The 23,759-nt window shown below is 40.0% G+C and overlaps 1 protein-coding gene across 2 annotated transcripts in view; it reads right to left on the bottom strand.

Annotated features, from left to right (window-relative positions):
• The window catches only part of PCCA (propionyl-CoA carboxylase subunit alpha), a 233,285-nt gene that overhangs the window by 81,780 nt on the left and 127,746 nt on the right, over positions 1 to 23,759 (bottom strand). For both annotated transcript variants that reach the window (XM_035114548.2, XM_035114547.2), the window contains exon 19: positions 8,371 to 8,473. In XM_035114548.2, the coding sequence (XP_034970439.2) occupies positions 8,371 to 8,473 (103 nt within the window). The remainder of the gene's footprint in view (positions 1 to 8,370; positions 8,474 to 23,759) is intronic.

Genomic DNA, 23,759 nt, shown 5'->3' with positions numbered 1-23,759 from the left:
CGCGCTCCGCCCGGCTGTGCTCCGCCTCTGCCCACCAGCCCTGCTTCTAGAGTAGGGCAGCTGCCCTAACTTGCCGCATGGTGGGTACGCCCTTGACAGAGACCACTGCTTGCGCCCACTCATCAGTTCATCTTTATCACTGGGACAGGGCCACAATGTTGAAGCCTCTCTGCCAATCTCGGTGCCAGGATCAGGATACAGAGCACTCCCTTGCCCAGCTCACCAGGTGATGATTTGTGCGTGGGAAGAATGAGAACCTGTATCCTAGTACCAGGATAGTTGTCCCTTCCCTTGTTCATTATCTGCAACCCGTGTGTGTGTGTGTGTGTGTGTGTGTGTGTGTGTGTGTAGGGGCAGGCATGTGGGTTTATGGGTATGTTTGTCTTTGGGTGTGTAGCTGCTGTCTGTTTTGTGTGTATGCCCTGTGCGTATGAGTGAAATGGAAAGACTTTCCCTACCCACCGTACTTCAGAATTAAAATGCTAGGCTAAGTTCAGTTTCCTTTCCCCAGTGATTCCAGCCGGGTGCGGACTTTACTTTTTGGAAAACACATTAACCAAAGGCTGCATTAGAGAAGACAATGGTACTAATGAATGTATGTGCAGATTTTCAGAGAACTGCTTGTCCTAAAGCTGTGGAAGCAGCAGAACTCCTCGAGGAATGAATTGTAATGTCTTTTGGTGGGAAATGACCCTGGTACTAATAAGCCAAACTAATCCAATCACTCATCCAATTAATCACTGTGGAAGTAGAAACCCTGGAACTCCAAGAAAGCTGGCCATCAGATATGCAATCAGTGGCTATTAGGCATGACTGTTATGTTCTCTCTCCACTGTCAGAAGCACTATGCCTCTAAATGCCGGCTGCTAGGAATCAGAAGCAAAAAGTGTGCTGTTGTACTCAGCTCCTGTTTACAGGCTTCTCGTGGGCAACCTGTTGGCTATTGTGAGGACAAGATGCTGGTCTAGTTGGGCCGTTGGCATAATCTAGCAGTGCTCTTCTTCTGCTCTTAACAAGATTCAAGTTTGCTTTCTTTTCCCAAATAGAAAACTGACAACTCTTCTAATATCCACAAAGCACCATTCTTTCTCCTTGGGGGAGGCAGAAAGAAGGCAAGACCAACTCTTCACTCCTAAAGAACTAGTTAATCTTTCAAATTGATGCATTGTTCTTATTTTATTTTATATGTTTCTTAGAAGAGTCCAGGGCTGTGTACAAAAACACGAATAAAATTATTAGAGATATGCTTGAAAATTACTGGTTGCTGGGGGGAAACAATGGGGGTGTCTTCATAACCTGCTTCTGTGTTCCTGGAAACATCTGGCTGATGAGCTTGTGTTGAAGATTAGATGCACCATTAATCGGATCCAGTAGAGCTCTTCCAAGGGCTCTCCTTATGTTCCCTTATATTTATCAAGTGAAGGCGGTTGCTGCACCATTTCCTGTTCTCTCACATTAGCTATATGAGTTAGCAAGGTTGAAGAATGCTTCTGTTAAAGGAATCTGTCGGTCAAAGACTGAAGCCTTCTTTTAAAACAAAGTGTGGACACGACTGTATTTTAGCTTTGCAGTTCTTTGAACCATAACGTGTTCTACTCATGAAGTTGATATTATTTTAAGAGAATGAGCTTTGATGTCCCAAAGAAAAGTGATGTTTCTAGTATTGAAAAAGACTAAAAAGATAATTTCGATAACGCTCCTGTAAAATCATTTCATTTCATTTTACACTGTGCCTAATGAAAAACAAGGAGCAACAATGCCTTACAAAAAATTAGATTATATTATGAAATACCAGATTTCCTGTAATGTTCAGGATTTTTCTTCTTCTTACATTTAGTACCCAGAAGCATTAGACTTCAAATCTGACCCTTCCCCCATGTCTGCACCCATCCAGCTGAGGTTAGAAGACATTGGGAGATAATCCATTGGGAGAGGTGGGAAGATTCAGTACCTCCAGGCCATGGACCCTCTTTTCTCCTTTCATTTACATTCCACCCCACCTCACCTTCCTTTGCCCATGAACAAGATAGACCCATGTTCCACCAGTCTGCCGCCATCACATACAATTTGGATCTTAAAAGCGCTACCAAAAAAGGGGGCTATAGATCATCGTGTGACAGCACATGCTTAGTATTCAGAAGGTCCCAGGTACAATCCTCAGTAACTTCTACGTGACAGGGCGGGAAAGACTTCTGCTAGAAGCTCTAGAGATCGACTGCAGCTATAGTATTAGACTAAATCGGACTAGGCACAAGGTAGTTTCAAATGTTCATATTGCCTACTGGGTAGAGATCTCACTGTTAATGAATAGCGATACTAAAATTACGTTTAAAAACACTGTTTCTGCAAGTTTTATAATACCTAAAATCTGCACTGTTTAATCTTTCTTCTCATCCAGATACTGTAAGAAGACTTGTCTTTCTAGTAAATGAGCTTATTGTATGAGGGACATGTAAGCAGAGTCTAGAGTAGCAAGATCTTCCACTCTTACAAACAGTCAAATACGGATACAAAATGAATTCTTCTGAACAAAGCTATGTTTCCTTAATAACAACAGTTGTATAAACATAAGGTCTTCTCTGTTAAAGGGAAACAGACATCAAAAAGCAGTAAAACATGGAACCCTAAACCCTTCTTTCTTTGAAGAAATGTGTTTGAAGCGAGGTGTTTCTAGTTATGGGTGAGTGAAATGAGAATTCAGCTGCAACAAACGGACATCCAGCCCCTATGAAGGACTAATTAGATCCATCTGAGAAGCTGTGTCTATACTGCTTTACACATTTCAAAAAGGGAAGCTCTGGTCTAGTCTTTTGAAAAGACTACATCAAAACAGTTAGTCACATCTAGCCACTACAGTGGCGTTATTTTCTTTTCTTTTTTCTTATAAAGCATTAAGAGCCATATTAAAGTCATGTTAATAAGCCTGTCTTGCCCTGAGAAAGGCAATGAAATTTGGAGTAAAGAAAGCAAGTCTGGGCAGCATCGCGCCTAGAAATCTCCCCACTAAGCCTGAATTTCAGAGGTGCTGTTGCAAAAGGAAGTAATCCAGCACATCGCATGTGCTCAAATCAAATAAATCAGCTAAAAATGAAGTGGCAGCAACCAGGACACACAGAGCTAACTACTATTTCTGTTGATTCATGTCTAACCTCTCCATACAGCACTCAACATGCTGATAAAGAGAACTACTGCTGCTATGCCAGCAAAAGGAGCTCACAGTTATCTTGTCGGTCTTAAAAATAAATGGTCGCAATCCACCTCATACGCCTATGTGGTGCTCCCATTAATTTCAGCAAAGCTTGTGCAGAATGTTTTAGAAATGGATTGAAATGGATTGTGCCTAGAGCGTTCATTTTGTATCCCAGCCTCCACTCACCGCCACCCCCAGCCACACCCTGACAACTGCAATTCTTTCTATTCATCAGACAGTGGCCCAGTTCAGAAGTCATGGTAAACAATAGTTAATGGATTTTCGGTAAACCTGTTGATCTTGGCTGTGCCAAAGAAACAAACTATGTGCCTAGTCTGGCATTACATCCAAAGTGAGGACTGTGGCTTCTTTTATTCAAACCAACCACGACCAGTAAACAAAAAACAAACCTAGGTTACAGATCACAGCTTGTTTGGAGTGGAACAAATCCAATCACAATCCTTGGTTCAAACACAAATGTTTCTCCTTTACATGATGTGTAAACAGGACATTATTGTTGCTTTGCATAATAGGCACCTGCATTATTCCCTGTTCTCCACCGTCAGATGGTGTTCAAGGACTGCACACAGAAGAAGAAAGAAGAAACCTCTGTAGCAGCATGCTATGGGATTATTATAAATCACATTGTAGTCAGAAGTTAGCACAAAACATTCATTTTTTGACCAGCAGACACGTTTTGAGAAAGCACTGTGGGCACCAGTCACAAAATGGTTGCTATAGGAGTGTGGAGTAACACAAAATTAGAGAAAGCATGGTAGCCATTGCTGTTCTCTGCCATCTCACTTCCAGACAACCAAGGGAAGTCAACTACATATGTCTTGCTGATCCCAATTATGGAGGTCACACAATACTGATCTCTCTTTCTCTTTCTCTTTCTCTCTCTCTCTCTCTCTCTCTCTCTCTCTCTCTCACACACACACACACACACACACACACACACACACACTGATGCTGTTGCTGTTCAGTAACTTCAAAGCAGATCCCTGTACCACAAAAAAAACACAATGTGGCCGCACACACTCACTCACTTGCACACACATGTAGTTTCAAAGCTATGAACAGAAGACCAGCATGAGTGGATCCAGCAAGAAAGAAGTTTCAGTTAGCTGAAACTTTGGTACGGCTGAAAATGAAAAAGGGGGGGTGATTTCTATATTTCTAAAAGCTGACTCAAACACGTTCTTCATGCAGTCTTGTCCTATCATGATTTATCACTCATTTGTTGTTGAATGTCTAAAGCCTCAACTGAAAAGCACTGAGTTATAACTTCAGTTCTACATCCAATGTTTGATGTATCAGGTGCGCAATGGCCATTATCTGTCTATGCTGATGTCATCATGCATGGTGAAAATGCATGTTTCATTTGAAAGGTGACTTTAATTTGTGGAAATGTATTTTGAATGTTATTTTGTCTGCCATTAATATAAAAGTGTACACATCCAAATTTCAAGATATGTTAGTGTATCTCTGAGATACATTGAGCAATTGAAATGCGCAGGATCTCTTATAGGGCAGATAAACAATTTTACAGCCAGAAGGAGCAGAAAAAGACCTCATGAGGAAACAGTTAAAAAAATATATTTGAGGTGTGGGGATCCAAAGAAAATAAAGTGGGGTGGTTCATTTATTCAAGGTCTGAATGAACAGGGAATATTTTGCTTGACACATAGAAGATAACAGCAAAGGTGTCAGGGTTAATCTTCCTTGGGAAGCTCCATAGTTGGGAATAAACCATAGAAAAATGTTCTGCCAATCACTATCTGCCTGCTCTGTGCTGGCAATACAACTGGAGAAAGGTTTTCATCTCAGCTACCAGGTGGGTTCCTTACATAGGTGGGAAGTCTTTTGGGTATGCTGAAGCAAGACTCTTCGGCGTGGGCAATCACTGCCACACTCCAGATGTTGCTGGACTACAACTCCTATCAGCAAAAACTCAAGGGCCGCAGGTTATCCACTCCTTCTTTAAGACAATGATCCCATACTATCCTGGGCTTAAAAGGTCTAAGAGAGGGAAGCAAGTCTCTAACTGATTTATTCAAAGCATTCATAACTTTGGAAACCTCTGTCATGCCCCACTAATTTACCTTCCCTCCACCAAACCTTAAAATCCCCCAGTGCTTTATCCTTTTACTGTAGACATTGTGCCCCAGTCCTTTCATGGTTCTAATTTCCATTTCCTGCATCTTTTCTAGCTCTACAGTATTCTTTCACGAGAAGGGGGTAACCAGAACTGTACACAGTATTCCAAATATAGCATTCCTGTGCAGTGCCAATCATCTGTTGTATAATGTATAGCAGCTTCCTACACCAAATGCCTCTCCTCCTCCACCTTTTTGTGTGCCTCCATTCAGGTATGCAGGAAAGAATGAGGAGGAGGCAATACTGGCAAGGATTCTGTTCCCTCTTCAAGGATAGCAGTTGCTGAAAATACAAAGCTTTGCATACAGACAGGGTTGGTTCCATCTATAGCCTTAGCTTTACACACAGCTCAGTGAAATCGGCTTCTTGCATCCATGTGTCTCCTTAATGTGAACAGGGAGACCTACATCAAAGAGGTTAGGTTTCCATTCATTTTTAAAAGGACAGCGGGAGAGTAGGGGGAGGGGACCAAGAATATGGCTGGAATGTATACTGGTCAAAAAAGGTCATCATCCCAACACAAGAGGACATAAGATTCCAAAACAAAATGGTAAGCATGAAAGATGAGAAGGAATAGGAAGTTGATTAAATAGAAAATATTCCACAACACTATAAATATTTATGCAAAGCAAATTCTGCAAAGCACTGAGTATTGCTGGAGCCATGAACACACTTATGTAAACAGGGAAAATAGAGGTGCCAAGTAAGGAAGAGGTATTCAGCTTAATTACAAAACTATTTCAATACATCATTAACAACTTTTAAGTGTTTATTAAAATATACAGAGAATTGCTTACATGCATGACAAGAAAGCCCATGGAATTCTTTTCTAATGTTTACCTTTAAAAATAAAAAGTGTTTATTTTTCAAGTTTATTTTGTTTCTCAAGAAAGCTAAGCTTTCGTGGAAGTGAACTCATTGGAGAACTTGTTCTTCTTAATTCCATTCCAGAACACATCTGGTGTGTTTGCCAGTTTTGAGAAAGACAACAGCCCCAGTTTAAAAGAAGTAGCCTGAGTTAAGAATACTTGACATTCAAGTGGCTGGAAACAGGATGTGTGGAGCTAGCCATCTCTAACCCTTTATCACCAAGACATTAAATATCAGGAGGATACCAAAACGAGCATGCTTTCCATTTCCCAATTCAGACATATTCACAGCAGAGAGAGAAGTAAACCAAATAAATACTGAGAAAGTGAAAATGATGCATCTATGGAAAGATAGCACAATTATCTTTTACTCCTTTATTCCTCACTGAACATTCCTCCTCTCGGTGGCAGGAAAATTACAGAGTGGTGAATTAGATAGATTCAACGTTTTACAATACTGGGCTATTGTATGTAGATTCACCATTGTTTATACTTCTAGATTCTTCTAGACTCTACCTATTAGCATTACAATAAATTTAACATTATTTTGCTCCACAAAAGCATTCCACTATGGAGAGATGTGGTCACTGCTAAGATCTTTATGGTACTGTTATTCTTTCAAGGTGTCTAGATCATAGCTGCCAAGTTTTCCCTTTTCTCGCGAGGAAGCCTATTCAGCATAAGGGAAAATCCCTTAAAATAAGGGATAACTTGGCAGCTATGGTCTAGATATCATGAGTTCCATTGTTCTCTGCAAGGTTCTCTCCAGAAACATTAGCGTGGGTCAAAAAAAACACTTGCAGCTTAGAAGCAACAAGGTGGAGCACCTCCCCATATGGAACAGTTACAAGTTAACTGCCCTTCCATGTCAAGAGGAAGGCTAGGAGATTTACAGCCAAGTCCTTTTGTAATTTCTCTCTTCTTTTTTTGTACAGTGGTACCTCGGTTTACAAACACAATTGGTTCCGGAAGTCTGTACTTAACCTGAAGCGTACCTAACCTGGAGCGAACTTTCCCATTGAAAGTACCCCGTTTCCCCTATTTTAAGACATAGTCATAAAATAAGCCATAGCAGGATTTTTAAGCATTCAAGGAATATAAGCCATACCTGGAAAGTAAGACTTAGTGATAGGCACAGCAGCTATGCCAACTGCGGCAGGAGGAAGAGGAGGAAAAAAATAAGACATCCCCTGAAAATAAGTCATAGTGTTGTTGTTTTTTGAGGAAAAAGAAATATAAGGCGGTGTCTTATTTTCGGAGAAACATGGTAATGGAAAGTGGATTAATCCATTCCAGACGGTCCGTGGAGTACTTAAACTGAAGCGTACTTAACCTGAAGTGAACTTTCCCATTGAAAGTAATGGAAAGTGGATTAATCTGTTCCAGACGGGTCTGCGGAGTACTCAACCTGAAGCGTACTTAACCCAAGGTATTAGTGTAATTGGTTCCAGAAGCCCGTACTTAACCTGAGGCGTACTTAACCTGAAGCGAACTTTCCAATTGAAAGTAATGGAAAATGGATTAATCCGTTCCAGATGCGTCCGCGAACTACTTAAACTGAAAATACTCAAACCGAGGCGTACTTAAATAGCTAGTTAGAATAGAAAGGTCACCCAAACGGGCTGTGAAAATTCATCAGCAGGAAGTTTCAGTTCTCAGACATTTCCAGGCAAAAAGACACACAAACACACACTTTCTCCATTGTGCCATATTCTAACCTTAAGCCTGTTGAATAATATGCAGCGTTAGCTCAGAGACTGACCACTTGTGCATCTTTGTTGGAGTGCTTTCTTCTTTTCATGACCTGAGTTTCAAAATCTTCTAAAAACTGCTACTGCAGTGTTACCAAATCTAACATCAGGCCTTACATGAGGTATGTGCCTTTTAGTCACTGGTCTTCACCAAACAGCAAGGATTCCAGTGTTTGAAACAGAATAACTTGGTGTATGGACTGGTCTTATTATGTGGCAATAATACAGTAATAATAGTGATTTCCCGTTTTTATTACCATCATATTGCTAAGAATCATCTTATCATCATTATCAAGTGTGTGCAAATAAATAAGGATTTCAGCTTCTAGTTTTGGGGCGAAAGTCAATACCACATAACAATAAAATCTTGGCTGCTTGTGAAAAAAGAACAATTGCTTACCAAGAATGTAGACCCTTGACATGAAGCTATAACTGAGTGAGTTGTTTCTCCCAGCTGGATTGATAGCTCCCAGTTGTTAGCATCAGGTGGAACAATAGAAACCCTAAAGCAACAGAAAGATGAATAAGAGTACTTTAAACATCCTCAACCCATGTTTCATCATTGGTTCTCTCCATTGTTTTCACCACAAGATTTTAAAAATAATAACAACTATGACTTGGATCATATACTGTATGCATATAAATTTTTCAGATGCCTTGGTTTATTTATTCCGCCTCTCCCACAAGGCAGCTTACAACACCTAGCAAAACAATATTGTAAAAATATCCCATAGACCCAAAACCACCCCCAATTTTTTTTCAGCTGCCTTCCAAACATGTTATTTTCCTGAGGCAGACAAGTCTCTGCACTCTACAAATGGCTTCCTGGTTACATTTAGTAACAGCCTATTACAAATGTTAGAACCATGACATTTCAGGTTACAACTTTGGAGGGTGTCATGTAGCTGAAGTATGATAAAAATTTGATTTATAGCCACATGTAACCTTAGCTGCAGGAACATGGTAAGGAAAGGCGTAAGTGATAGAGCACATGCTTTGCATCCACAATAATACTAGATCACCAGTTTAAAGTATTTCAGGTAGCAAGATCTCTGCTCAGATCCTGAAGATGTTTTAACAGTCAAGGAAGGACATTATTGAAAAAAACCAGCCTTTCTTTATTCATCACTGCTGCCATCGCTAGAAGACTTAACTGACAGCATAAAAAGACAAATGAAGCTCTCAAAGTTTAAGAAACATCATATGACAGATGATTTTGTACTGACCTGCTGTAGGTATGTTTTAATCTTGTTAGCTGTTGAGCATACCCATGGAAAGGGATCTAATAATAAACACGCTAAGTAATTATGGTACAAAAATATTTAGTATTAGTTCCTGCTTGTGGACTTCCCATAGACCTTCAGCTGGCCACTGTGAGAACAGAATGTTACGGTAGACTAAATGGGCCTTTGGCCTGATCCAGCAATGCTCCTATTTTAGCATTAAGATGGGTTTAATTTTTTTGGGGGGGGAACAATCTTAAATTGACTGACAATTTGTATGAAAACACTAGTTTTAAGATTAAGTGGAATTCAAATTTTACCAGGTAAGGAGGTGGGGAACCACTTTCAAATGCCTTTGTTTCTTGTGTCTATATTTGTTACAGGTTTGTAACATATCCAGCCCCACTAACTATGTCCGATGGGGGAAATAGCTTTGAGAGTAAATGAAACTGCAGACTTCAGGGAACAGAATCAAACTCTGAATAAATTCTTAGAGCACACAGCACCAAGTAAGACGAAGCCAACAAGTGAGGTGCAACCCACAATACAAATCAGCAATATCGCAAGCTGTCAAAAAGAAAGTTTTAGACAGTTGCTGGTCTCCCAATGCAACCTTTACACATTTCAAGAACTCCCTGTAGAAATGCACAGACTAAGCAGTTTGTCCTTTCACACTGTCCTTAAGCTGCATTCTGCCGTGATGTTCCAGACATTTGACAATAGTTAGGCTGTGCCAGCTGCTTACTGCGCTAATCATAATTTCACATTGTTACCCTGTGCTCTCTCCCATCCTTTTCATTTGGCTACCTGTTCATTACCATAATTGGCCCACTTTTCTCCTTGAGTTCTTCCCCTGTGATTGTATGCCCCTGTTATCACTCAACATATGCTTAGTGATTTGATTATGACAGAAGCCTATTGGTTTCCTGCTCTCGACATATACTTCAAATGATCCTAGAGAGTACACTACTATTCTTAATTACTTTTGTAGAAAAAAGAAAGTTATTCTCAGGATTCTTAGTGAAAAGCAAAAAAAAAAAATGGTATCAGGATAAACCTGCCCACAACTACGGTATCTCACACAAGTTAAATGGCAGGTTTAGCACCTTATGAGTGATATCTTACCAAAACCAGAATGGACCAGAACGATCAGTTTGTGATCTCCTTTGAAATACCAAATCATATGTACAAAAGGCCATTCTAAAATTAAAGCATGCAGAATCTACCTTTTGGGGCTAGCTGTTGGAATATGGCAGTGAAGATAGAGCCTATAGCTCAGTGGTACATTTCATGCTCTGTGTGTAGGCAGTTCCAGGTTCAATTCACATTATCTCCAGTTTATTTCATGTGGCAGGAATGAGAAAGATGCCCTGATTGAGTCTTTGGAGAGCCACTACTTGTCAGAGCAGGTAATACTGGGTGAGGAGGAGTCATTTGTGAAGGAGGAGTCATTTGTGTCCTGGGTGAGGAGGAGTCATTTGTGTCCTTTTGAAGATTCCCCAATGTTTATCGCAGCAAGCTTATGAAAAAAAGTGTGTGGATTTGACCAACAGAGAGGGTGGAATGCATTTTAAGTGCCATGGCAGTGTTGCCTAGTCAATAACATTTTTATTTACTTTTTGACTGTGTTCTCTTCCCTTGCATGAATTCTGATGCAAATTATTAATACTGAGATGGAGGGAAGGACCAGCAATTTTGAGCTTCTACAATCCATCTATCAAATTTTTTTATTATTATTATTTCACAAAGACTGGGTTCTTTAGCACTATTAAATTATGAGACAACAAAAGAATACTTTTCTTCACCCTCAACCACCTTTTGTTTAAACAGCAAAATCTTGAAGGAATGTTTACTCAGACCAAAGTTTATGCAACATTCTTCACTTCCACTCTTATTTACTAGCACACTGAAATAGCATCTGCTCAAAGAGCGTTTTGTGCAACTTAGTGCTGACATCAACACATTAATCTGCATCCTTATTTTTTATGAAGCACAGTTCACTAGGTATACATTTTGTACTGTATTGGGTCTGCCACCAGCCTCTTATATTTCCAGTGCTTTGTGTGTTTTTACAATTCTATTATTAGTTTATGACAGTTGCATTTTTCATTTTCTTATTACCAGAGTTCTGGTTCACTATGCTTACCACAATATGTGCAGTATTAGCAGAACAACCTTTCCGCCGTTGGAAAAAGACATAACCTCAGCCATAGCTACTATGTCACATGACAGATGTTGAATTATTCATATAACAACTTGCCAAATCATTGTGAACTAATAATCAGGCAACAGAGCTGAGCAACATGGACATGCCAAGCAAATGAGTCAGTTGCCCATTCAAAGCTGAGCAACAACATGGACATGCCAAGCAAATGAGTCAGTTGCTCACCTAGATAGAGCTACCATGGTAGCATCAGCATCCACGTTTCCTTGATAACTTCTGGAGTTGGTTTAGTTTGGAGATGCCATATACATATGATCTCATTTAAAATCATTTTCTGATTATTGGTTAATTTTCTTTGTCAACAGAACTTTCACAAATGATTCCTGAATGAATTTTGGGTAGATACAGGCCGGTCTTCTCCCCTGCTTACCATTTATGCCTATCACTAACCCCCGACTCTACACATGGACATCACCAGATGGGCAGCTTCGAAATCAGACTGATTATATTCTCTGCAGCCAAAGATGGAGAAGCTCTATACAGTCAGCAAAAACAAGACCTGGAGCTGACTGCGGCTCAGATCATCAGCTTCTTATAGCAAAATTCCAGCTTAAACTGAAGAGAGTAAGAAAAAACCACTGGGCCAACAAGACACAATCTAAATCAATTCCCTTATGAATAAACCGTGGAAGTAAGGAACAGGTTTTCTGGATTTGGATTTGGTGGACAGAGTGCCTGAAGAACTATGGATGGAGGCTTGTAACATTATACAGGACACAGCAACAAAAACCATCCCAATGAAAAGGAAATGCAAGAAAGCAAAGTGGCTGTCCAATGAGGCCTTACAAATAGTTGGGGGGGGGGAAGGCATGCAAAATGCGAGGGAGATAGTGAAAGATACAGGAAATTGAATGCAGATTTCCAAAAAATAGCAAGGAGACACAAGAGGGCCTTCTTAAACGAGTAATGCAAAGAAATAGAGGAAAACAACAGAATGGGAAAAACCAGAGATCTGTTAAAAAAAATTGGATATGAAAGGAACATTTCATACAAAGATTACCATAATAAAGGACAAAAGTGGAAAGGACCTAACAGAAGCAGAAGACATCAAAAAGAGGTGGCAAGAATACACAGAGGAATTATACCAGAAAGATATGGAGGTCTCGTACACCCCAGGTAGTGTGGTTGCTGACCTTGAGCCAGACATCCTGGAGAGTCAAATGGTCCTTAGAAAGCACTGCTAATAACAAGGCCAGTGGAAGTGATGATATTCCAGCTGAAATATTTAAAATTTTAAAAGATGATGCTGTTAAGATGCTACACTCAATATGCCAGCAAGTTTGGAAAACTCAGCAGTGGCCAGAGGATTGGAGAAGATCAGTCTACATCCCAATCCCAAAGAAGGACAGTGCCAAAGAATGCTCCAACTATCGCACAATTGCGCTTATTTCACACACTAGCAAGGTTATGCTTAAAATTCTACAAGGCAGGCTTAAGCAGTATGTAGACCGAGAACTCCCAGATGTGCAAGCTGGATTTCAAAGGGGCAGAGGAACCAGAGACCAAATTGCAAACATGCGCTGGATTATGGAGAAATGATGATGATGATGATGATACTGGGCGGCTTCCAACGAAGATTAAAATACATTGAAATGTCACACATTAAAAAACTTCCCTAAACAGGGAAAGCTAGAGAATGCCAGAAAAACATCTACTTCTGCTTCATTGACTATGCAAAAGCATTTGACTGTGTCAACCACAGCAAACTATGGCAAGCTCTTAAAGAAATGGGAGTGCCTGATCACCTCATCTGTCTCCTGAGAAATCTCTATGTGGGACAAGAAGCTACAGTTAGAACTGGATATGGAATAACTGATTGGTTCAAAATTGGGAAAGAAGTACGACAAGGCTATATGTTGTCTCCCTGCTTATTTAACTTATATGCAGAATTCATCATGCGAAAGGCTGGACTGGATGAATCCCGAGCCGGAATTAATATTGCCAGAAGAAATATCAACAACCTCAGATATGCTGATGACACAACCTTGATGGCAGAAAGTGAGGAGGAATTAAAGAACCTTTTAATGAGGGTGAAAGAGGAGTGTGCAAAATATGGTCTGAAGCTCAACATCAAAAAACTAAGATCATGGCCACTGGTCCCATCACCTCCTGGCAAATAGAAGGGGAAGTAATGGAGGCAGTGAGAGATTTTACTTTCTTGGGTTCCATGATCACTGCAGATGGTGACAGCAGTCACGAAATTAAAAGACGCCTGCTTCTTGGGAGAAAAGCAATGACAAACCTAGACAGCATCTTAAAAAGCAGAGACATCACCTTGACGACAAAGGTCCGTATAGTAAAAGCTATGGTTTTCCCAGTTGGGATGTATGGAAGTGAGAACTGGACAATAAAGAAGGCTGATCGCCAAAGAATTGATGCTTTTGAATTATGGTGCTGGAGGAGACTCTTGAGAGTCCCATGGACTGCAAGAAGATCAAACCTATCCATTCTGAAGGAAATCAGCCCTGAGTGCTCACTGGAAGGACAGGTTTTAAAGCTGAGGGTCCAATACTTTGGCCACCTCATGAGAAGACTCCCTGGAAAATACCCTGATGTTGGAAAAGATTGAGGGCACAATGAGAAGGGGACGACAGAGGACACAAACTGTGGGAGGCAATGGAAGACAGGAGTGCTCTGGTCCATGGGGTCACGAAGAGTCGGACATGACTAAACAACTAAACAACAGCAACAGAACCTTCCCCCCCCCCAAAAAAATTGATAGCTAGCACAACACTGCTAAAGAAAGAAAATACGCAGAGTCAAATTGTTGGGTGTGTTTGTTTGTTTGTTTGTTTGTTTGTTTGTTTACTTATTTGCATCCTCCTTTTAAAAGTATTTTCTTTCAAAGTGGATTCCAAAATCAGAAGAGAAACTACAATTAAAACTACAAATATCATAAATATCACACACAACAACGTAAAAAAAATCACTGTCAACCACTTACAGGGTTTTGAACCAGAACCCAGTGCACTGTGTAACAGGTGATAGTAAAAGTCAGAATATTCTAATAGTGGTGGAAGGAAGAATTGAGAGTCTTCAATTTTAGGACAGATAGTTTGACAGAATCTGGGCTTAAAGTGGAAAAGTTGGTCTGATGGTGCACTCATTCACCTTGTGAGACAAAAAGGGACAGCTGCAGTTATAGCATGGAATGGAAAATGGGAGAAAGGTGTTGGCTATGATCAAAGGAGTTGTAAAACATTTTCCAATACTACTGCTATTAGAAGAAAAGGTCATCCTGACAGTGAGATAACGCCCATTTTCTGAGACACTAAGTTCATCACTAAGTCAGGTGTAGACACAGTTTCAGTTGCAAACTGAGCAAGACACCACTGGGATTTATCAAAGGAGGGGGGAAACCATGCAAAATATTAGCTGGAATAGGCATAGCTTGGAACTTATATGGACAAAGAACCACAATATGCTGCTATTTCCATTCTTGCCTCCCTGCCAAATGGTTTGGTTGTTTCTGTATGAAGCATCAGCGTTCACAGCTTGTATTTTCCTTGCTGCAATGGATTCTCAGCTAGAGAACCTGCAGAATATCAGAAAAACAGGATGCCTAAAAAAGAGGTGGACATCACCCATAGCTAAACTAAACTATACTATACTATATAAAAACCAAAAGCAGCAATGTCAAGTTTCATTCATATAATCTAGAATAAACAGCTGCTCTACTCAGGCTTAGATTGTCAGTGGCCAATCAGCATGTAGGAGCTCAATATCCGTTTTGCTACAAAGGGATGCTCCCCCCACGTCTATTTGCAACTGCTGCAGAAGATGTAACGGGATATGAATTAATGTCACAAAGGGTTATGAAAATAAAAGTATAGATTTATTTAATAAAATTCAAACTATCAGGTGTATGGAGCTTAAGGTGGGGGAACCTACATTAAAGTGTAATTTGTCTTCAGACTCTCAGGTAAGAATCTCAGCAACCCCAACATTGCAAAACTATGTTACATGACACACTGCAAATACATGCGGCTATTTTTTCCTGTTGCACAATTTCAGTATTTCAGCAGCTAAATAAAAGTGATATATTGACTTAAAACAATATTAATGGTCAAAGAATAATTAAGAAATCCTTCATCATAACTTTCTCAGCGGGAGGTCTATAAACGATCAAGAATAATGTGCTGTATTCTTTAGGCACTGGGGTCAATTCCTGCATACAAATCTTTACAGGAGAAGGGGGGGGGGGAGAAAAACCCTTCAGAAAGTGGGCCATTCATCTGAACCAAGTTCAGAGAATTTCCAGCACTGTGAAAAGATATGTTATGCAAGCACATAGATGTATTCAGTGGGGGTAGGCTGAACCAGCTACATGGAGACTACAAAGAAGCCCTCCCATGGCTCATGAATAAGTCGAGGAAATGATCAGAAAAAAATAGAGAGATGTTTAGACAGATGGCCCACTTAAAATGCCTGGGACAGGGCATAAGCAATTTTAATGAAACTTTAGATCTAGCATAGAAATTGTGGTTTTCTTCCAAAAGGAAGGAGGGGTGGGGTGAGGAGGGGGAGGGAATCAAGAAAGGCAAATAGAAATTTAACAGTTCACACAACAGTCCATTTTATGGCATAAAAAGACAAAACATTTTTCAGCATTGTTTGTTGAATGAGTTCATATAAAGAAGGATCCTTCATCGTGCCTTCGGTTATCAAGAGGAATATAAAAGCATGCAATAGATAGATTAAAGGAATTTTAAACAGAAGCCGACTGCCAAACAAAACAAAAATCGTAGCTTTTACTACTCCAGTGCTTTCAACATTTTCCAGCATAAAGATTCTCAACAGCACACACAAAAAAGATAAAAGCAGGGCTTTCATATTTTTGAGAACTAAAATATGGAAAATATTCTACTCACTTATTTATCATATATAAACACATGCAGGCACACCCAATATGCTCCTCACTCTTACAGAAAATACACTAAGTATATCTGTACATTAAAAAAGAAAATTTGATTCCAACGTATTTAATTGAATAAACCATGGGGCACACCATCCAAGGTTTGCTACCTCAGATTACCTTTACAAAGCCACTACTCAACAGTATTTGCAGAATGGGTTTTTAAAGATGCTTTTATATAAAACTAGCTAAATTTCTGCCCATATAAAAGACAGTCTTTGATTTTCTGATGCAGAAGTCAATGGGAATAGTAGCAATCCCACCCCAATAGCTATTCATGGAGGACAGGGGGCTGATTTCTCAGTTTTTTCTCTCTCTTTAAACCTAAATGCAAGAAAGCCAAACCCTCTTCAGGACAGTAAGGGGCACTAAAACTGGAAGAACATGGCCAAATAACAACTGTCCAGAAATTGACTTAATAATATGGAATGGTGCACACTTTTCTAGGAAATGCAAATTCCTTCACACTGAACATTCATGTGAGATAAATGAATCTGCATTTACCACAAGAAGTGTGCACCTTTGGTTCCATTCAGACTTCAGGTCAAAATATATATTTTTAATGTCCAAATCTGTGTCAGTGCCCATTTGAGGTTGGTTTGCAAGCAACAATTTGTGCTAACTATGGTTTGCAGCAACTAAATTTACAACCATTAATTAACAGTTATAGCCATTGCTCTATGGAGAAATATGCCATTATTTACATAATGACCAAGTCAATACAGTGGTACCTTGGTTGTCAAACTTAATCCATTCTGGGAGTCTGTTCGACTCCCGGAATCGGAAGCTGTCAGATGTTCGGCTTCTGAAAAATGTCCACAAATGGAAACACACACTTCCAGGTTTGCAGCGTTTGGGAGTCAAGCCGTTGGACAACCAAGGTACCACTGTACATAAATGGTTGTATTCAGACGCATGCTCAGAAGAGCAGGAAAAAACATAGGGGGTTATTTTGCCAATTCCTCCTTTTCCCTGTAGCTCCCAGGAAACCCACTTCAGAGGGGTGCAGAGCAATTAGAAGTGGTACAGGGGGCTGCTCCAGAAGGAGGTCTCTGCTGGATCTCAATTGCTTACATAAATGGAAAGAACTATTCCATTCACAGAAGTAGCAGTCAGGGTCCAACCTGTGTGCTTCACAAAGGAATTAAGTTTTTGAAAAGACAGTCCTTGTTTCAAGAAGCTTTCAAGCTGGATTTTAAAAAGAAATAGAAGGACAAAAGGAAGATGGGATGGGGTGGGGAACAGGAAATTATTGATATTAATGGGGAATACGAACAATGACTTGCTTACCTCAGCCAAGGCTATCTGAATTTACAAAGATGTAAAAAACCTATGCCTTGGGTAATAAGTGAAAGCCTATACAGTCTTAAAAATAAGCATGTCTGAAACCATTTTCCTTTTTCCCCATTTGCAAGTTAGGCAAAATATTCTTCTTTTTTCAGGATAAAGTAAGCACTGTAAGGCTTAGAGGCAGATATCTGCTATCTGTTCTAGTGGAATAAGTTTTAATAGTTCATACCAAAGATATACTGTAATCTTTCATATTATACGCTGAATTTCAAAGGGCTTTGGATAAAATCCTTTGCCTACACACAACTGCATCATTAAATTCAACCTGCTGCACCCAGTGCTAAAGCTGTGGAGGCACAAGGGTTTTTCCATATGTGCAACAGAACTTCCTGTCCAGTCCCTTCCAGCTTCCTGCACAATCAAGTTTGGGAGGCCCCTCCAGAAAAGATATCTGTAACAAGATTTCTTGGTACAGAGAAGAGGAAACAAAAGTCTCAACATCAATTGTATTATTATATTTTAAACATATCTAGTACCCATAAGTAACACTGGTCACACTCAAGCATGTTTAACTGATATAGAGTGCCACAGGGCTTAAATCAGGCATTCCCTACTCCCTAAACCAGGCAAAATCCATTTTGGCGGCCTAATCCGGCCTGCCGGTTGGTTTAATCCGGCCCCTGTGGCATTTTATTTCTTGGGGTAAAATCCTAAAAAAAACACCTCAACAACTTCAATCCTAAAGGAAGCTCAACAACTTGGATCCTTAAAAAAAAAAAAGCTCAACAAATTTGGCCAGCCCCCACGACCCTTCACTTCATCAAATCTGGCCCTCTTTGAAAAAAGTTTGGACACCACTGCCCTAAACCATATAGGTGAGATGAAGGAAGCACATGCAATTCTCAAGTAGGAAGTTCCAGTTCTGTAGCATTGACTGCTATTTTGCTCCAAGGTCTCTGGCATTGTTTCAAACTCTATCTACTTCCCTGTACTCTGCCTCTTGTACCTAAAATTTCCTTGGCCACCAGTGCTCAGGACTGGACAGAGGGAAGGGGAAGACTTTGTCCTCAAACTGCTTGCTGAGGGAACCTGAATTTCCTTCAGGAGAAGAGCAGCAGCAGGAACAATCTTTTTTCACAAGATGGCATGTTGCCCTGCATTATGCAGTCAGGAGGAGGAGTTGAGTGTATTCTAGGGCCAACCCTCAGCTAATGGAGAGTGATGATGGGAGAGTTTTATGGGTGTTCCCTCCACAGGCATGTTGATGGGGAGTGTACATAGAAGGTAGAAGTTTGGAAATTACTGCTTTAGACAAAAGAGCAATTTTCAAAATCTTCTAATAGAGCAAATATTAATGAACTGCATAAGTGAACATTTATGTGAAATAAAGAGGAGGGGCATTCATCCTTTTTTCAGATAAAGAAAAGCTTTGCACTGGGGTTAATTGTTTGTAACAAATCTACATCCCATCAAGTCACTCTGAGTAATTGGGGAGGCTGCTGGAGCCCTGTCTTCTCTCACAGTAGATTATATTCTCAGAGGGGAAAATTGGTAGTTTTTTGGTTGTTGTTTTTTTAAAAAAAAAAACACCCCAATACAACATTAGCTATACTCAGCATGTGTAATTAGACCCATTTAAGTCCCTCCGAAAGAGCCTAGGCTTGCACTGATGAATGACTTCCTCAATGGTAGTCCAGAATCAAGTTAGTATTTTAAATTAATTGCTAAGGATTTATTAATATTATGAAACTGCTTTAAATTTGATTTTAATTGTTTTGTTATTATTTAATTTCATGAACCACCCTGAGGGTCCATTTTGGCTTTGTGCTGGCACAAGAAATATTACATATATATATATATATATATATATATGGCTGACAGAAACAAACATTACTTTTAAAAAAACCAATGAGCAGAGAAAAAGTGGGATGCCAGGGATTGATTAATACAGAGGCACTTTGGTACGGAGGACATTTTCAATGCATCTGGATCAGGCTAAAATGTGCTTTAAAGACTATGGATCAAAAAGTCAGGACTGCATCCCCTTCACACAAGCTTAGCTTGGACTGATATACAACTAAAAGTAACAAGGGCTACCCCTACCATTACCTTAATGAGGGGGGACTGGATCATTAATTACACCCCATCTTATCACACTTAGCCTTGCCCTACCAGCAGATGCATGCTCAGTAGTACGGTATCAGTTCTAGAAAGAGAGCTTCTGAAATGATTTTGAGATGCATTCTCAACAAGGAAAACCAAGGAACACCAACAAGATCAGCACATGCCCAACTGGATGCAAGTTCTTGCTAAAAACTCAGCACTCCATTCTGGCATTCTCAAATTTATCTCCCCCCTCTACTTCCCTTTCCCTTATGTGACTTGTCTTTCTTTTCGTTCGTAAGCTTGGGTCTTACTATCATATGCGTAAAGTACCTGCCACGTGCAAAATTGTAACTGGGGTGAACTGCTGCAGGAGACAGTTTCCATGTGAAAAGCAGCGTATGTGACCACAGGCACCTGCAGAAAATAACTGGCAGCACAACAGCTGACTTGAGCTCATCCTTGACAGAAAGTATCTCTGTGTGTAAGCATTTACAGACAAACACACATACCGTCTTTCCCCTTTTTTAAGACACCGTCTTATAACTTTTTTTCCTCAAAAAAACACAGGGTGGCTTACTTTCGGTGGGATGTCTTATTTTTTTTTATTACCGGTACAGTTTTTACAGCTCAGGGTGCTGGCTCAGGGCGCTGCTCGGTTCTCTTGAGTGCTCGGCGCTGCAGCAGCCACTGGTTCCGGGTGGCGGGGCAGCAGGCATCCTAGGCCGGGCCAGGCAGAGGCCGCTGGCTCAGGCGCTCCGCCTGCCGCTGCAGGGCGCTCCAAGCTCCTTGGCCAGGCCAGGCAAGGAAGAAGCAATGAGCCCAGCGGTGGCGACAAGCACAGAAGCGGCAGGGCGGCGATGGACGAGAAGGCGGAGCGCGGGAATGCAGCCAGCAAGGTGGGAGCGCGATCAGCTGTTAAGCGGAGCTCTTGGAGCACCACTTCAGAGCTGATCGCGCTCCTGCAGTGCCAGCTGCATGGAGTGACTCTGTGAGTGGAGGTGCCTGTGGGGGTTGGTTTCCGCGGAGCGGAAGTATGGCTTATTTTGGGGGTATGTCTTATATTTCTCAAATGCTTAAAAACCCTGCCATGGCTTACTTTCTGACTACGTATTAAAAAAGGGGAAACAGGGTAAAGAGGGGTGTTTGCTTAGCTCTGTATCTAGTTTTATGCTTAAAGCTGAAATTAAGTTTGCAAAGTCTCAAGGGGATAGGTAATAACACTGGGATGACCTGCCTTGGTTTGTTTGTTTTTAAGGATTGTGCATGTTTTGTGCTTCTTTAATTAATATGGACGACTGTCCTGAACATAAGTTTTACCTAAAGGTCTCCTTCTATACTGGCATATCACCTTTTAGACCAATAGCTTGTTCAGTTAGAGCAGGTTAGATAAAAATGTAGTATGCTCTCGGGAGGAGTTCTCAGGAGGATAGGAGTACCAGTAAATTAACTGCTACCATATGTTTGACTCTTTTGGGCCAAATTCAGTCATAAACCCTTGCCAAACCACATTTTGGCAGAGAATCGCCTAAAGTAGCTTTCACTCTAACTTACAACAAGGAGCAAATGAAAGAAGGCTTGGAAATTAACAGAAGAAACGGCCTTTAAAGCCTATTATTGACAGAATGGTGTGTAGAAAATTATTTAAACAAAGCCTGTAAATGCATTCGGCTGTATCAATAAAGCAACTGGATCATCGAAAGACAATTGTTCTCTTAAATTAATATAGAAAAAGAGCAAGTAATTAAAGCAAACTAGCACTGCAATATCACATATATTATTTTTCAAGGCAGAAGGTTTTTTCAAAAGAATTTGTTTAACAATGTTACAAGTTCAAACTTCGTGAATGACACTATAGTTTTCTTGCATTGTAGCAACATTATTTTACCCAGATTAGCAAAAAAGGAATATTATGGTCTTGCCTGCAAGATATAAAGTAGTAACTTTAGCATTTAGAAACAAAAAGACCATTTTGAAATATGTATTTTAAGGGAAACTAGGAGTAATTGTGGTAAAGTGGAAGGAAGAAGTTGAACATCTCTGAATTATAAAACTTATTTTTACAAATATAATAAATGTGAACTGAATGACATTTTTACATATAAGGTATCCACTAATGAGCTGGTGAATAATATTTTTTGTTTCAGATTTCCAAGCTCAACATTAGTCTGCACTGATGGCTATGTGGCTCATCTAAACAAATTTAGGCTACATTTCTATACACATTTACTTGTGAGTAAGTCCACTAGTGGTGCTTACGTATGAGCAGACATGTATAGGATTGCACTGTTAATTTTAAACATGAAGTGTAAAATATACTATCTAGAAGTTGTTTATTTTACAGGAAGAATATTATTCATGTTGACAATTTCTGATTTTGCTGATGAATCTCTTGACATTTTAAAAGGTAACATTTCTGAAAAGTCGTAGTACTGAAATTACATTAGTTTGCAAAACATACCCACTGTTTAAAGTATTTAAGGGGGTTAAACAAAAATGCAAACGCTTAATGCAACATTAAGCATGTGAAATAAAAACTTGATTGCTTAGGAAGCATGCTATGCTGTTTCCCTAGTGACAAGTTAAAAAAAAGGAAAGGAAAAAGGCTGCAAGCTGAATGGCTGTATGATATGAAATTAAAATGTTTCACATTGAACAATCCAAAATGAATTGGGAAAGGTTAGAGCAGAGGAGGGAGAAATCAATTCTCCAATGGCAATGGTGAATAGAAAAGAAGTATGAATAGGATTTGCCAGTGGGGTGCAACAGCTGCCAAATATCCTGCAGCCAAAGAACTACAATAATACTGATGAAGTGTGCAAGAGCTTTAGGAATCATTGCAGGGAGCAGAGGAGTACTCTAACAATAATGTCCCATCCAGCTCCTGCAGCAGAATCAAAGGAAAGATTCATATTCAGAATTGCAACCCCCCACCTACAAATATGCATATGAAAACTTGTATACAAAACTCTCTTCCTTAGCAACCAGGATCCAAAACGCCACAGAACTAGTTCCATGAACCAAAGGACTCTTAAGACTTCCCTTTCTTTCAAATCACATGCCACATTTTTGAAAGTTTAAAAAAATAAAATAAAATTGAAAGCTTCAAAAACACTTTACAGTATGACATCACATGGGGGTCAACTGTCCAGACCAAACAAAAGGTTTTATTTATTTTTATTTTTTAAAATCCTTTATCCATGCTTCAGTCCTTGGGCAAGGAAAGTATCCTGGCCAAATGAAGCAAACATACTAGAGATCTAAAAACAGTACGCACACCTAGAAATTACGAGCAACCAACTATTTCTCCCAACTCCTTTTAAATAAGCACAAAATGGACTCGTCCTTATCTCTGATGTGTTTCAAGGTTCAAGAGGCTCTGCAGTAAAAAATGCTCAACAACTGAACATGTGAACAGCTGAGTAAATGCTCAGCTAGTGGCAGTCTGCTGTATCCTCATTTTATTTTTTGCTGTAGTTTGGTTGATGTTTTAGTTAATTAAATTTTTATTGTATGGTTTTATAGAGTGATAAGATGTAAGCCATCAGTGAAACTGATGAAGAATGGAACACTTAGCCGTACTCGTGGCAAAGGCTAGAGCTCAATACTCACCTTTCTCTCATCCCAAGAGAACCATAAACATCGCAGTTAGTGACAGCACAATAGAAAACTGTTGCATGCAAGACAGCCATTGCATTAAATAATAAAAGCAATGTGTTTATAGAGTTTTCAGTTTAACAGTGGCAAAAAATTCATGAAAGATAAATCTTGGGCCACAGAGACAAGGGTTGTAGAGGTACCAGGCCCAAACCTTAGGACCCCTTAAATTAGAGACTGGGAAATTGTGTTCCTTCAGATGTTGCTAGACTACAACTCCTGTCTTCCCTGACTATTTCTCATGCTGGCTCCAAATGATAGAAGCAGAAATCCAACATCATAATAGTCATTGGTTGCCCACCCCTGGATTAAACCATACCTTTGTAACATGCAAAGAAGGGGAACTATAAGGTACAGCTTGAGAGCCTAGTGTCCTG

The sequence above is a fragment of the Zootoca vivipara genome, chromosome 4 (genome assembly GCF_963506605.1).
Source record: "Zootoca vivipara chromosome 4, rZooViv1.1, whole genome shotgun sequence".
In the NCBI taxonomy this organism is placed as follows: Eukaryota; Metazoa; Chordata; class Lepidosauria; order Squamata; family Lacertidae; genus Zootoca; species Zootoca vivipara.
The sequence above is the reverse complement of the archived record's forward strand: the minus strand, read 5'-3'. Positions and strand labels throughout refer to the sequence as shown.